The 15,787-nt window shown below is 43.7% G+C and overlaps 1 protein-coding gene across 1 annotated transcript; it reads right to left on the minus strand.

Moving 5' to 3' along the window:
• Positions 1–493: 493 nt before the first annotated feature.
• LOC138675687 (large ribosomal subunit protein mL44-like) lies at positions 494–15,278 on the minus strand. The gene is made up of 4 exons (XM_069764120.1): positions 14,867–15,278; positions 9,208–9,676; positions 8,945–9,123; positions 494–884 (listed from the first exon to the last, which is right to left on the minus strand). Exons 1-4 carry the CDS (start codon positions 15,013–15,015, stop codon positions 713–715), a joined length of 969 nt encoding a protein of 322 aa, XP_069620221.1. The 5' UTR covers positions 15,016–15,278; the 3' UTR covers positions 494–712.
• Positions 15,279–15,787: the final 509 nt, after the last annotated feature.

The following is a 15,787-nucleotide window of genomic DNA, read 5'->3' on the forward strand; positions in this document are numbered from 1 at the left end:
GCCAGCATGGGTTTGTAGCAAACAAGTCATGTCAGACAAATCTAATTTCCTTCTAGGATGATATAACTGACTGGGTGGATCAGAGAAAGGCGGTAGATACAGTAGATCTCGACTTCAGCAAAGAATTTGATGAAGCACCTCATACTGTCCTCATTGAAAAGAATTATGGGACTGACAAGCCTATGGTTAGGTGGATTCATAACTGGCTTAGTGATCGTACTCAAAAAGTGGTAATAAATGGTTGCACATCAAATTGGAAGAGTGTTTCAAGAGGGGTACCACAAGGCTCTGTCTTGTTGTTCAACATTTTTATAAATGATATAGATAAGTGAACTGAAGGTAAACTGATCAAATTTGCAGACAATGCAAAGCTAGGAGGGATAGATGACACTAGAGAAGACAGAAAGGATTCCACATAACAAAACCTTAAGGCAGATTGTCTGATCATAGAATTAAAATGAAAGTTCAATGTATGTTATAGTCAAACAAGATGCAGATATAATTAATGCTTTATTCATTTTTTCTGACATTATGAATACAAAAACTCAGCAAACATCCTGCAGGAGATGTCAGTGTAGTCACCATGGTGTCCCACTGTCTGCATATTTGGGGGGGAGGACAACATATTTGTGGAAAACATCTGCTCCTTCTATCTCCAATATAACAATCATGTGTAAAGTCCGTTCACATAGTGCGTGTATACACTGAAGAGTCATGATGCATGTACAGCCTTCTTATCACTGATGTCCTGTCTGTGTGAGGAATAATCCCAAGGACGCCGGTTTTCTGCAAATCCAAACATCTTTCTCAGGGCCACGCGGGCCACCTCCTCCTCTGCAGCAATGACCGTCTCACCCGGACCTTCGGCAATCAGCTTCTTATCACTGTTGGAAACAAGAAAATACAGTTTTAGTGTCTTACATATGAGATGTATTAGGGCACGCTGTGTTTTGTGATTACTAATATTTGCAATCACATTTTGTGTCTGAAAACAGTTTTTCAAAGTTTGCGGAAATAACAATGTAAACGGGGATAAATAAAAAAAAAAAAAAAAAACTACTAAAATTATTTTAGCAACAACCCAGGGACCGGCAGAATAGTATGACGGCAGGATCAGATTATGGAGTTTTTGTAGCCTGGAACCATGAAGAGAGGTACAGTGGGGAAAATGAGTATTCAATATACTGCCAATTTTGCAAGTTTTCCCACATACAAAGTACACTTCAACTGTGAGAGACAATCTAAAAATGAAAACCAGAAAATCACATTGTATGATTTTTACATATTTCATGCAATAAAATGCAAATCAATTAAGTATTTGATACAATATACAACAGAACTTAGTATCTGGTTTAAAAATTTTGTTTGCAATTACAGAGGTCAGATGTTTCCTGTAGTTCTTGACCAAGTTTTCACACACTGCAGCAGGGATTTTGGCCCACTCCTCCATACAGATCTTCTCCAGATCTTTCAGGTTTCGGAGCTGTCGCTGGGCAACATTGAGATTCAGCTCCCTCCAAAGATTTTCTACTGGGTTCAGGTCTGGAGACAGCTAGGCTACTCCAGCACCTTGAAATCCTTCGTACAAACCCATCCCTTAGTTGCCCTGGCTGTGTTTCTGGTCATTGTCATGCTGGAAGACCCAACCACGACCCATCTTCAATGCTCTTACTAAGGGAAGTTGGTTGTTGGCCAAAATTTGACACAATACATGACCCCATCCATCTTCCCTTCAATACAGTGCAGTCATCCAGTCCCCTTTGCAGAAAAGTACCCGTAAAGTATGATGTTTCTCCCACCATGCTTCACGGTTGGGACGGTGTCCTTGGGGTTGTACTCATCCTTCTTCCTCCACACACGGCGAGAGGAGTTGATACCAGAAAGTTCTATTTTGGTCTCATCTAACCACATGACCATCTCCCATGCCTCCTTCTGGATCATCCAGATGGTCATTGGCAAACTTCAGACGGGCTTGAACATCTGGTAATGAGCAAGGGGACCTTGTGTGCCCTGCAGACGTTTAATCCATGACGCATACTTTGTTACTAACAGTAATGTCTGAGACTGTTTCCAATTCTCTTCAGGTCATTGACATAGTAACATAGTAACATAGTTAGTAAGGCCGAAAAAAGACATTTGTCCATCCAGTTCAGCCTATATTCCATCATAATAAATACCCAGATCTACGTCCTTCTACAGAACCTAATAATTGTATGATACAATATTGTTCTGCTCCAGGAAGACATCCAGGCCTCTCTTGAACCCCTCGACTGAGTTCGCCATCACCACCTCCTCAGGCAAGCAATTCCAGATTCTCACTGCCCTAACAGTAAAGAATCCTCTTCTATGTTGGTGGAAAAACCTTCTCTCCTCCAGACGCAAAGAATGCCCCCTTGTGCCCGTCACCTTCCTTGGTATAAACAGATCCTCAGCGAGATATTTGTATTGTCCCCTTATATACTTATACATGGTTATTAGATCGCCCCTCAGTCGTCTTTTTTCTAGACTAAATAATCCTAATTTCGCTAATCTATCTGGGTATTGTAGTTCTCCCATCCCCTTTATTAATTTTGTTGCCCTCCTTTGTACTCTCTCTAGTTCCATTATATCCTTCCTGAGCACCGGTGCCCAAAACTGGACACAGTACTCCATGTGCGGTCTAACTAGGGATTTGTACAGAGGCAGTATAATGCTCTCATCATGTGTATCCAGACCTCTTTTAATGCACCCCATGATCCTGTTTGCCTTGGCAGCTGCTGCCTGGCACTGGCTGCTCCAGGTAAGTTTATCATTAACTAGGATCCCCAAGTCCTTCTCCCTGTCAGATTTACCCAGTGGTTTCCCGTTCAGTGTGTAATGGTGATATTGATTCCCTCTTCCCATGTGTATAATCTTACATTTATCATTGTTAAACCTCATCTGCCACCTTTCAGCCCAAGTTTCCAACTTATCCAGATCCATCTGTAGCAGAATACTATCTTCTCTTGTATTAACTGCTTTACATAGTTTTGTATCATCTGCAAATATCGATATTTTACTGTGTAAACCTTCTACCAGATCATTAATGAATATGTTGAAGAGAACAGGTCCCAATACTGACCCCTGCGGTACCCCACTGGTCACAGCGACCCAGTTAGAGACTATACCATTTATAACCACCCTCTGCTTTCTATCACTAAGCCAGTTACTAACCCATTTACACACATTTTCCCCCAGACCAAGCATTCTCATTTTGTGTACCAACCTCTTGTGCGGCACGGTATCAAACGCTTTGGAAAAATCGAGATATACCACGTCCAATGACTCACCGTGGTCCAGTCTATAGCTTACCTCTTCATAAAAACTGATTAGATTGGTTTGACAGGAGCGATTTCTCATAAACCCATGCTGATATGGAGTTAAACAGTTATTCTCATTGAGATAATCCAGAATAACATCCCTCAGAAACCCTTCAAATATTTTACCAACAATAGAGGTTAGAATATGGGTTGAAATTCATGGAGGGAAAAATGGTAACAAAATTCTCATTGGGGTCTGTTACAAACCCCCAAATATAACAGAAAGCATGGAAAGTCTACTTCTAAAGCAGATAGATGAAGCTGCAACCCATAATGAGGTCCTGGTTATGGGGGACTTTAACTACCCGGATATTAACTGGGAAACAGAAACCTGTGAAACCCATAAAGGCAACAGGTTTCTGCTAATAACCAAGAAAAATTATCTTTCACAATTGGTGCAGAATCCAACCAGAGGAGCAGCACTTTTAGACCTAATACCATCTAATAGACCTGACAGAATAACAAATCTGCAGGTGGTTGGGCATTTAGGAAATAGCGACCACAATATTGTGCAGTTTCACCTGTCTTTCACTAGGGGGACTTGTCAGGGAGTCACAAAAACATTGAACTTTAGGAAGGCAAAGTTTGAACAGCTTAGAGATGCCCTTAATCTGGTAGACTGGGACAATATCCTCAGAAATGAGAATACAGATAATAAATGGGAAATGTTTAAGAACATCCTAAATAGGCAGTGTAAGCGGTTTATACCTTGTGGGAATAAAAGGACTAGAAATAGGAAAAACCCAATGTGGCTAAACAAAGAAGTAAGACAGGCAATTAACAGTAAAAAGAAAGCATTTGCACTACTAAAGCAGGATGGCACCATTGAAGCTCTAAAAAACTATAGGGAGAAAAATACTTTATCTAAAAAACTAATTAAAGCTGCCAAAAAGGAAACAGAGAAGCACATTGCTAAGGAGAGTAAAACTAATCCCAAACTGTTCTTCAACTATATCAATAGTAAAAGAATAAAAACTGAAAATGTAGGCCCCTTAAAAAATAGTGAGGAAAGAATGGTTGTAGATGACGAGGAAAAAGCTAACATATTAAACACCTTCTTCTCCACGGTATTCACGGTGGAAAATGAAATGCTAGGTGAAATCCCAAGAAACAATGAAAACCCTATATTAAGGGTCACCAATCTAACCCAAGAAGAGGTGCGAAACCGGCTAAATAAGATTAAAATAGATAAATCTCCGGGTCCGGATGGCATACACCCACGAGTACTAAGAGAACTAAGTAATGTAATAGATAAACCATTATTTCTTATTTTTAGTGACTCTATAGCGACAGGGTCTGTTCCGCAGGACTGGCGCATAGCAAATGTGGTGCCAATATTCAAAAAGGGCTCTAAAAGTGAACCTGGAAATTATAGGCCAGTAAGTCTAACCTCTATTGTTGGTAAAATATTTGAAGGGTTTCTGAGGGATGTTATTCTGGATTATCTCAATGAGAATAACTGTTTAACTCCATATCAGCATGGGTTTATGAGAAATCGCTCCTGTCAAACCAATCTAATCAGTTTTTATGAAGAGGTAAGCTATAGACTGGACCACGGTGAGTCATTGGACGTGGTATATCTCGATTTTTCCAAAGCGTTTGATACCGTGCCGCACAAGAGGTTGGTACACAAAATGAGAATGCTTGGTCTGGGGGAAAATGTGTGTAAATGGGTTAGTAACTGGCTTATTGATAGAAAGCAGAGGGTGGTTATAAATGGTATAGTCTCTAACTGGGTCGCTGTGACCAGTGGGGTACCGCAGGGGTCAGTATTGGGACCTGTTCTCTTCAACATATTCATTAATGATCTGGTAGAAGGTTTACACAGTAAAATATCGATATTTGCAGATGATACAAAACTATGTAAAGCAGTTAATACAAGAGAAGATAGTATTCTGCTACAGATGGATCTGGATAAGTTGGAAACTTGGGCTGAAAGGTGGCAGATGAGGTTTAACAATGATAAATGTAAGGTTATACACATGGGAAGAAGGAATCAATGTCACCATTACACACTGAATGGGAAACCACTGGGTAAATCTGACAGGGAGAAGGACTTGGGGATCCTAGTTAATGATAAACTTACCTGGAGCAGCCAGTGCCAGGCAGCAGCTGCCAAGGCAAACAGGATCATGGGGTGCATTAAAAGAGGTCTGGATACACATGATGAGAGCATTATACTGCCTCTGTACAAATCCCTAGTTAGACCGCACATGGAGTACTGTGTCCAGTTTTGGGCACCGGTGCTCAGGAAGGATATAATGGAACTAGAGAGAGTACAAAGGAGGGCAACAAAATTAATAAAGGGGATGGGAGAACTACAATACCCAGATAGATTAGCGAAATTAGGATTATTTAGTCTAGAAAAAAGACGACTGAGGGGCGATCTAATAACCATGTATAAGTATATAAGGGGACAATACAAATATCTCGCTGAGGATCTGTTTATACCAAGGAAGGTGACGGGCACAAGGGGGCATTCTTTGCGTCTGGAGGAGAGAAGGTTTTTCCACCAACATAGAAGAGGATTCTTTACTGTTAGGGCAGTGAGAATCTGGAATTGCTTGCCTGAGGAGGTGGTGATGGCGAACTCAGTCGAGGGGTTCAAGAGAGGCCTGGATGTCTTCCTGGAGCAGAACAATATTGTATCATACAATTATTAGGATCTGTAGAAGGACGTAGATCTGGGGATTTATTATGATGGAATATAGGCTGAACTGGATGGACAAATGTCTTTTTTCGGCCTAACTATGTTACTATGTTACTATGTTACTTACTGGCCTATAATTTCCAGGTTCACTTTTAGAGCCCTTTTTGAATATTGGCACCACATTTGCTATGCGCCAGTCCTGCGGAACAGACCCTGTCGCTATAGAGTCACTAAAAATAAGAAATAATGGTTTATCTATTACTTTACTTAGTTCTCTTAGTACTCGTGGGTGTATGCCATCCGGACCCAGAGATTTATCTATTTTAATCTTATTTAGCCGGTTTCGCACCTCTTCTTGGGTTAGATTGGTGACCCTTAATATAGGGTTTTCATTGTTTCTTGGGATTTCACCTAGCATTTCATTTTCCACCGTGAATACCGTGGAGAAGAAGGTGTTTAATATGTTAGCTTTTTCCTCGTCATCTACAACCATTCTTTCCTCACTATTTTTTAAGGGGCCTACATTTTCAGTTTTTATTCTTTTACTATTGATATAGTTGAAGAACAGTTTGGGATTAGTTTTACTCTCCTTAGCAATGTGCTTCTCTGTTTCCTGACCAGATCCTTCATGTAGCTCTGAGCCGATTCCTGACCTATCTCAGAATCATTCTTATCCCACGAGATGAGATCTTGCATGGAGCCCCAGACCAAGAAAGATTGACAGTCATCTTGTGTTTTTTACATTTTCTAATAACTGCACTTAGGCTGGGTTCCCATTGCGTTATGGGACCGCGTTAAACGGACAGCGTTGCACGGCGAAATTAACGCCGTGCAACGCGTCCGTTAACGCGCCCATTCACGCTAATGCGCTACACTAGCGCGTGCCATGATCGGCACGCGCTAGCGACGCGCCGGAGATTCCTGGCGCGCCGCGGACGCTGCTTGCAGCGTCCGAGGCGCGCCCGCGGTCCGTTCCCCGCTCTCGCAGATCGGCGATCTGCGAGAGCGGGGACGTTACCGCGACCCCGACCGCAGCCCCATATAAAACATTGCGTTAGCGCAATCCGCTAGCGCTAAACGGATTGCACTAACGCAATGTGACCCTAGCCTAACAGTTGTCTTCTCACCAAGTTGCTTGCCTATTGTACTGTAGCCCATCCCAGTCTTGTGCTTGTCTACAATCTTGTCCCTGGTGTCCTTAGACAGCTCTTTCGTCTTGGCCATGGTGGAGAGGATGAAGTGTTATTGATTGAGTGTGTGGACAGGTGTCTTTTATACAGGTAACGAGATCAAACAGGTGCAATTAATACAAGTAATGAGTGCAGAGTAGGAGGACTTCTTAAAGAAAAACTAATGGGTTTGTGAGCGCTAGAATTCTTGTTGGTTGATAGGTGATCAGATACTTATTTCATGCAATAAAATGCAATTTAATTATGTAAAAATCATACAGTGTGATTTTCTGTTTTTAGTTTTAGATTCTGTCTCTCACAGTTGAACTATATTTACTATAAAAATTACCGACCTCTCCATTCTTTGTAGGTTGAAAAACTAGCAAAATCGGCAGTTTATCAAATGCTTGTTTTCCCTACTGTATGTCTTGATATAAGTTATAGACACAAAATAGTGAAAAACTGCTAATGAGGACTATTCGCACAGTTAGTTTTTTCCAGTGCCTTTTAGGGGATAATAAACAATATAATAACCTTCAAAACCAATTTTGATTATATTTCCTCCTAAGTTGTACACAAGTATTTTAGGATCTTAGGAAGAAGGAACACAAAATTAATTTGAGAAGATCACACAAGTTTCCCCTTGGGGGTCTTCACTAAGTCTGTCACCTTCACCATGATGTAATCTGAACTCTAATATAAAATACCCTTCTCAATAACAGCAAAACTTTTTTTTTTTTTTTTATATAATGGAGGTTGGAGCCAACGTTTCTCATTTGATGATTTATTTATTTTTTACACAAATGTCCAAATTAGGCACGGAATTCCAAACAATATGGCTTGTATATTTTATTTAATTATTCATCTAAAAAAGTAGTGGCATATCGAGAAGAGAATCCATCACTTTATGATCAGGAGCTCTCCATATTCCTCTGCACGGAGCTTCCCGGTCTCCATGCCATCGGGGGAAAAACTAGAAAGGGTTCCACGAGTATTGTATCCTGATTAGTGGGGATCCCAGAGGTTGGACCCCACAATTATAAAGTGATGGCAAAGATATAAGATTTAGCTTCGCTTTATGAAGGAGTAAAATGATTTTAAGCAGAACAAAGAACAAACTAACCGTACCTCATCAAGACCGAGGAGAACAATGCTGGGGTTGAAGAGGGGCTGTGTGCACACGTTGCGGATTTTTCGCTATAAAAACGCATACATTATGCATTCCATCATTTAGAATGCATTCCGCAATTTTTGTGCACATGATGCATTTTTTCCCGCGGAAAAAACGCATCACGGTAAAAAACGCAGCATGTTCATTCATTTTGTGGATTTTTTGCGTTTTTCCCGCTATTTAATGCATTGGGAAGCTCAGGAAAAATCTGCAAAAAAAACGCACCAAAACGCGGTAAAGACGCATGCGGATTTCTTGCAGAAAATGTCCGGTTTTGCACAGGAAATTTCTGCAAGAAATCCTGAACGTGTGCACATAGCCTTAGAGGCAGCTTCCTATTGATGAATCAGGCGTGTCTGACAAGAGGCAGGCGCCTCGCCATTAATCTTACTCCAGTCAGTGTCTGGAGTAGGATTTGCAGCATAAAGTCATAGTCATGAATCAGACGAGCGGGGCTTACCATGCCCCATCCTGGTCCAGCTATGCTCACTTCGTCACAGCTGTGCAAAAATGGCCAAAAGTCACAAAATATCACAGCAAATTTTGTGACTTATTAAAGCTTTGTACGGCCCAATTCTGGAGTAAAAGCTCTGATGAATCGGCCCATAGTGCTTACCAGTAAAGTCCCACAAAGTACACAGGTAGCACGGTAGTGGCCCCAGACTGTCTTGTGATCCTGGGCTCAGGGAGAGGAATATTTCGTTGGGATAATTGCTCAACAAGTAACGACATTGGGTCCATTACAGGCCACATATCAAATAAATCCTTCCCGATCATCTGAGTAATTAAGAAATCCTAGAAGATGGAGGAAAAAAAACTTTGTTATAATGAATTCAGAATTCCGGACCGGACTGAATATCGCAAGGACCATAGATTTACCTGGAGAAAGCGGCCTGTGGTGTCAGGGCCAGAACTTTCCAGCAGAGCTCCGATCACTGCTGAGAAGGTTTTCTCTAAGGTTTCAGGGGACAAGGGGCACTCAGAGCTCAACGCCAGGTCTTCTACACAAAGATTTTGGGCCACATGACACATAACCTCCTGGCTGGTGAGGTAGTCCACTAAGGCCTCCAGGCCAGCTCTGGGCAGGCTGGGAAAGGCCTGCTGGAAAGCACTGGTGAGATAGGACACAGTGAAGTCTGAGCCCACTGCTGCCAGAGTCTGGTTGTCTTGTAGATTTAAAGCGGCAGTTTCACTGTCCAAACCCAGCTCCCTCCGCCGGCCCTCCTCCTGCACCAGGTAGGAAGGACTCACAAATGCCGTCTTTAGGAGCTGAATGGAGAAGTTCTCATGCAGACGCTTGGAGAACGCTACAATCTCTGCGTGGTAATCAAAGTTTGGTTGCTGCGACCTGCGGAGGTAAACAAAATAATGTCAGAGAACATCATTGTGGTGGAGACATTCATCTCTGTCCAGTCACCTTCTCCTGCAAAAGTACAGCTTAAATGCAATGTGTGATCAGAAGATAACAGGAAAAACCACATTTAAATAAAACATACACTACCGTTCCAAAGTTTAGGGTCACTTAGAAATGTCCTTGCTTTTGAAAGAAAAGCACAGTTTATTCCAATGACGCTAACATTAAATGATTCAGAAATACACTCTATACATTGTTAATGTGGTAAATGACTATTTTAGCTGCAAACGTCTGGTTTGTAATGCAATATCTTCATAGGTGTAAAGAGGCCCATTTCCAACAACCATCACTCCAGTGTTCTTATGGTACTTTGTGTTTGCTAACTGTGTAAGAAGGCTAAAGGATGGTTAGAATACCTTTGAAAACCCTTGTGCAAGTATGTTAGCACAGCTGAAAACAGTTTGGCTGATTAGAGAACCTATAAACCTGACCTTCCTTTGAGCTAGTTGAGAATCTGGAGCATTACATTTGTTGGTTTCATTAAACTCTCAAAATGGCCAGAAAAAAATAACTTTCATGTGAAACTCGACAGTCTATTCTTGTTCTTTGAAATGAAGGCTATTCCATGTGAGAAATTGCCAATAAACTGAAGATTTTGTACAACGGTGTGTACTACTGCCTTTAGAGGAGAGCACAAACAGGGGCTCTATCCAGAGCAGAAAGAGAAGTGAGAGGCCCCGCTGCACAACTGAGCAACAAGACAAGTACATTAGAGTCTGTAGGTTGAGAAATTCACACTGGTCACTCAGCTCTATACTTGGTTCACATTTCCTGTTCTTCACAATATTTTCACATACAGGATTACAATAACAGATAAGCCAAAACCAGGAGTGGGTGATAAATACAAGAAATGGTGACGTGTTTCTATTATACTTTTTCTCTGATTGTGATATATATTTCTATCATATATTTCATATAGATCTCACTTGCATATATACTCCTATATAATTATATATACACACTCATGTATACTCATATATCCACAGCTAATATATATACTATAATCAATTGCTTAAAATGGCTGACAAACTGATATAAGCCAGACTGTCCAGGCATTTACAGCCAAAAGAGGAACAGCACCAGATGTATTAACCCCTTTCTGACATTAGACGTACTATCCCGTCGAGGTGGGGTGGGCCCGTATGACCACCGACGGGATAGTACGTCATACGCGATCGGCCGCGCTCACGGGGGGAGCGCGGCCAATCGCGGACAGGTGTCAGCTGCCTATCGCAGCTGACATCCAGCACTATGTGCCGGGAGCGGTCACGGACCGCCCCCGGCACATTAACCCCCGGCACACCGCGATCAAACATGATCGCGGTGTGCCGGCGGTACAGGGAAGCATCGCGCAGGGAGGGGGCTCCCTGCGGGCTTCCCTGAGACCCCCGCAGCAACGCGATGTGATCTCCCTGTAGCAGGCCTGGATCCAAGATGGCCGCGGCATCCGGGTCCTGCAGGGAGGGAGGTGGCTTACCAAGTGCCTGCTCAGAGCAGGCGCTTGGTAAGCCTGCAGTGTTCTAACTCAGATCGCTGATCTGACAGAGTGCTGTGCAATCTGTCAGATCAACGATCTGTGATGTCCCTCCCGGGACAAAGTATAAAAGTAAAAAAAATTTTTTCCAAATGTGTAAAAAAAAAAAAAAATTTCCTAAATAATGAAAAAATATATATATATATATATATATTATTCCCAAAAAACAATAAAAGTACACATATTTAGTATCGCCGCGTCCGTAATGGCCCGACCTATAAAAATGGCCCATTAGTTAACCCCTTCGGTAAACACCGTAAGATAAAAAATAAAAAACGAGGCAAAAAACAACGCTTTATTATCATACCGCCGAACAAAAAGTGGAATAACACGCGATCAAAAAGACAGATATAAATAACCATGGTACCGCTGAAAACGTCATCTTGTCCTGCAAAAAACGAGCCGCCACACAGCATCATCAGCAAAAAAATAAAAAAGTTATAGTCCTGAAAATAAAGCGATGCAAAAATAATTATTTTTTCTATAAAATAGTTTTTATTGTATAAAAGCGCCAAAACATAAAAAAATGATATAAATGAGGTGTCGCTGTAATCGTATTGACCCGAAGAATAAAACTGCTTTATCCATTTTACCAAACGCGGAACGGTATAAACGCCTCCCCCAAAAGAAATTCATGAATAGCTTAGGGGTGTGTTTGGATTAGGGTTTCAGTTAGAATTGGGGGTTTCCACTGTTTAGGCACATCAGGGGCTCTCCAAACGCAACATGGCGTCCGATCTCAATTTCAACCAATTCTGCGTTGAAAAAAGTAAAACAGTGCTCCTTCCCTTCCGAGCTCTCCCGTGTGCCCAAACAGGGGTTTACCCCAACATATGGGGTATCAGCGTACTCAGGACAAATAGGACAACAACTTTTGGGGCCCAATTTCTCCTGTTACCCTTGGGAAAATACCAAACTGTGGGCTAAAAAATAATTTTTGTGGGGGAAAAAAATTTTTTTTTTATTTTCACGGCTCTGCGTTATAAACTGTAGTGAAACACTTGGGGGCTCAAAGTTCTCACAACACATCTAGATAAGTTCCTTGGGGGGGTCTAGTTTCCAAAATGGTGTCACTTGTGGGGGATTTCTACTGTTTAGGTACATTAGGGGCTCTGCAAACGCAATGTGACGCCTGCAGACCATTCCATGTAAGTCTGCATTCCAAATGGCGCTCCTTCCCTTCCGAGCCCTCCCATGCGCCCAAACGGTGGTTCCCCCCGACATATGGTATCAGCGTACTGAGGACAAATTGGACAACAAATTTTGGGGTCCAATTTCTTCTCTTACCCTTGGGAAAATAAAAAATTGGGGGCGAAAAGATAATTTTTGTGAAAAAATATGAATTTTTATTTTTACGGTTCTGCATTATAAACTTCTGTGAAGCACTTGGTGGGTCAAAGTGCTCACCACACATCTAGATAAGTTCCTTAGGGGGTCTACTTTCCAAAATGGTGCCACTTGTGGGGGGTTTCAATGTTTTGGCACATCAGTGGCTCTCCAAACGCAACATGGCGTCCCATCTCAATTCCTGTCAATTTTGCATTGAAAAGTCAAACGGCGCTCCTTCCCTTCCGAGCTCTCCCATGCGCCCAAACAGCGGTTTACCCCCACATATGGGGTATCTGTGTACTCAGGACAAATTGCAAAACAACTTTTGGGGTCCATTTTCTCCTGTTACCCTTGGTAAAATAAAAGAAATTGGAGCTGAAGTAATTTTTTTGTGAAAAAAAGTTAAATGTTCATTTTTATTTATTTATTGTCGGAATCACTGGGATCCGTTGAAGCGTTCCAGAGTTATAACCTCATACAGGGACAGTGGTCAGAATTGTAAAAAATGGCCCGGTCATTAACATGCAAACCACCCTCGGGCATAAGGGGTTAATATACGTAGAAAACGTAAACAATAAAATATCTTCTGATGATGGATGTCTGTTAGTGATGAGTGAATACGCTCGGATGAGGTGTTAACTGAGAATGCTTGTGTGCTAACCCAGTGTCTTTAGCGTGCTTGAATCATATGTTCAAGTCCCAGCAGCTGCATGTCTCTGCAACACATGCAAGAATTACTCAACAAACTGACAGGCGGTCACAGGACAGGCACAGCTCAGCGACTGACAGCAGATCACAAGACAGGCACAGCTCAGCGACTGACAGCAGATCACAAGACAGGCACAGCTCAGCGACTGACAGCAGATCACAAGACAGGCACAGCTCAGCGACTGACAGCAGATCACAAGACAGGCACAACTCAGCGACTGACAGCAGATCACAAGACAGGCACAGCTCAGCGACTGACAGCAGATCACAAGACAGGCACAGCTCAGCGACTGACAGCAGATCACAAGACAGGCACAGCTCAGCGACTGACAGCAGATCACAAGACAGGCACAGCTCAGCGACTGACAGCAGATCACAAGACAGGCACAGCTCAGCGACTGACAGCAGATCACAAGACAGGCACAGCTCAGCGACTGACAGCAGATCACAAGACAGGCACAGCTCAGCGACTGACAGCAGATCACAAGACAGGCACAGCTCAGCGACTGACAGCAGATCACAAGACAGGCACAGCTCAGCGACTGACAGCAGATCACAAGACAGGCACAGCTCAGCGACTGACAGCAGATCACAAGACAGGCACAGCTCAGCGACTGACAGCAGATCACAAGACAGGCACAGCTCAGCGACTGACAGCAGATCACAAGACAGGCACAGCTCAGCGACTGACAGCAGATCACAAGACAGGCACAGCTCAGCGACTGACAGCAGATCACAAGACAGGCACAGCTCAGCGACTGACAGCAGATCACAAGACTGGCACAGCTCAGCGACTGACAGCAGATCACAAGACAGGCACAGCTCAGCGACTGACAGCAGATCACAAGACAGGCACAGCTCAGCGACTGACAGCAGATCACAAGACAGGCACAGCTCAGCGACTGACAGCAGATCACAAGACAGGCACAGCTCAGCGACTGACAGCAGATCACAAGACAGGCACAGCTCAGCGACTGACAGCAGATCACAAGACAGGCACAGCTCAGCGACTGACAGCAGATCACAAGACAGGCACAGCTCAGCGACTGACAGCAGATCACAAGACAGGCACAGCTCAGCGACTGACAGCAGATCACAAGACAGGCACAGCTCAGCGACTGACAGCAGATCACAAGACAGGCACAGCTCAGCGACTGACAGCAGATCACAAGGCAGGCACAGCTCAGCGACTGACAGCAGATCACAAGACAGGCACAGCTCAGCGACTGACAGCAGATCACAAGACAGGCACAGCTCAGCGACTGACAGCAGATCACAAGACAGGTACAGTGATGGGGTTGCAGTGCGGGGGTTGCAGGGATGGAGCTGCAGTGCGGGGGGGGGGGGGATTTGCAGGGATGCAGTGCGGGGGTTGCAGGGATGGAGCTGCAGTGCGGGGGGGGGGGGATTTGCAGGGATGCAGTGCGGGGGTTGCAGGGATGGAGCTGCAGTGCGGGGGGGGGGATTTGCAGGGATGCAGTGCGGGGGTTGCAGGGATGGAGCTGCAGTGCGGGGGGGGGGATTTGCAGGGATGCAGTGCGGGGGTTGCTCACCTTGGCACCGGCGGTGGAGGACCCTCCAGCTCCGCCTTCTTCTTTAGATATTTGAGATACGGCCACAACCAGCGCTTTTTCCCCCGCACCGGCGGACAACGGAGCCCGGTCGCCGCCACAGAGCGGAGGCCCAGCAGTAACAAGGACATGATGCAGGCCGGTTCCTACTGGCCGCGCTCCTGCACACGGGACCTTGTGATGTTCAGGAAGGGTGAGCGGTGCAACGGTTACACACTTCCCCTGTGAACATGGTGCCGAGTACTACAGTTCCGCGCAGTTCTTTGTCGCTGTCACTGGTGGGAGACACGTCACACTGATTATTGCCCCACGGAGGTATACGGTGTGCAGCCTCCGGTCATCTCACGGAGTGTTACATGTAATCCAGCACCACTCCATGTCTGGCAGGGTGTACGTATTATGTGAAGAAAGATTGCAGATATAGGAATAACGGAGCGTGCAACTAAAGAAAACCCAGGGGAACCATGGAAACTATACGAGGCTGAAGTTGGTTTCTTATTCGTCGGTTTCTTATTCGGCATTTTTTTCTTTTCTGTTTTTTATAGGTTTAACAACAAAAAATAATCATCACAATAATAACATACAATGCAGTGAGGTGTCCTAATGTGAATACACTTAAAAACGGCTACAAAAACAATAAAACTGGCACAAAAATGGGCATCAAAGTGGGCACGAAAAAGCGCTGAATAAAGGGTTAAATGCCTTTGGGCCACTGATCTCACAGTGCATACATATAGAACAGGGCGCCCCACATCCAAACCAGTTATTTCCAGCCTGGCCCAAATGGGTTCTGGGCACCAGAACTGGCATCAAGGTGGGCAAATAGCCCATTTTCACAGATTTGAATAAGTAACTGATGATTTTGAGGGGTTAAATCCATTTAGGCCACTGATCTGACACTTA

The sequence above is a fragment of the Ranitomeya imitator genome, chromosome 4 (assembly GCF_032444005.1).
Source record: "Ranitomeya imitator isolate aRanImi1 chromosome 4, aRanImi1.pri, whole genome shotgun sequence".
Lineage (NCBI taxonomy): Eukaryota > Metazoa > Chordata > Amphibia > Anura > Dendrobatidae > Ranitomeya > Ranitomeya imitator.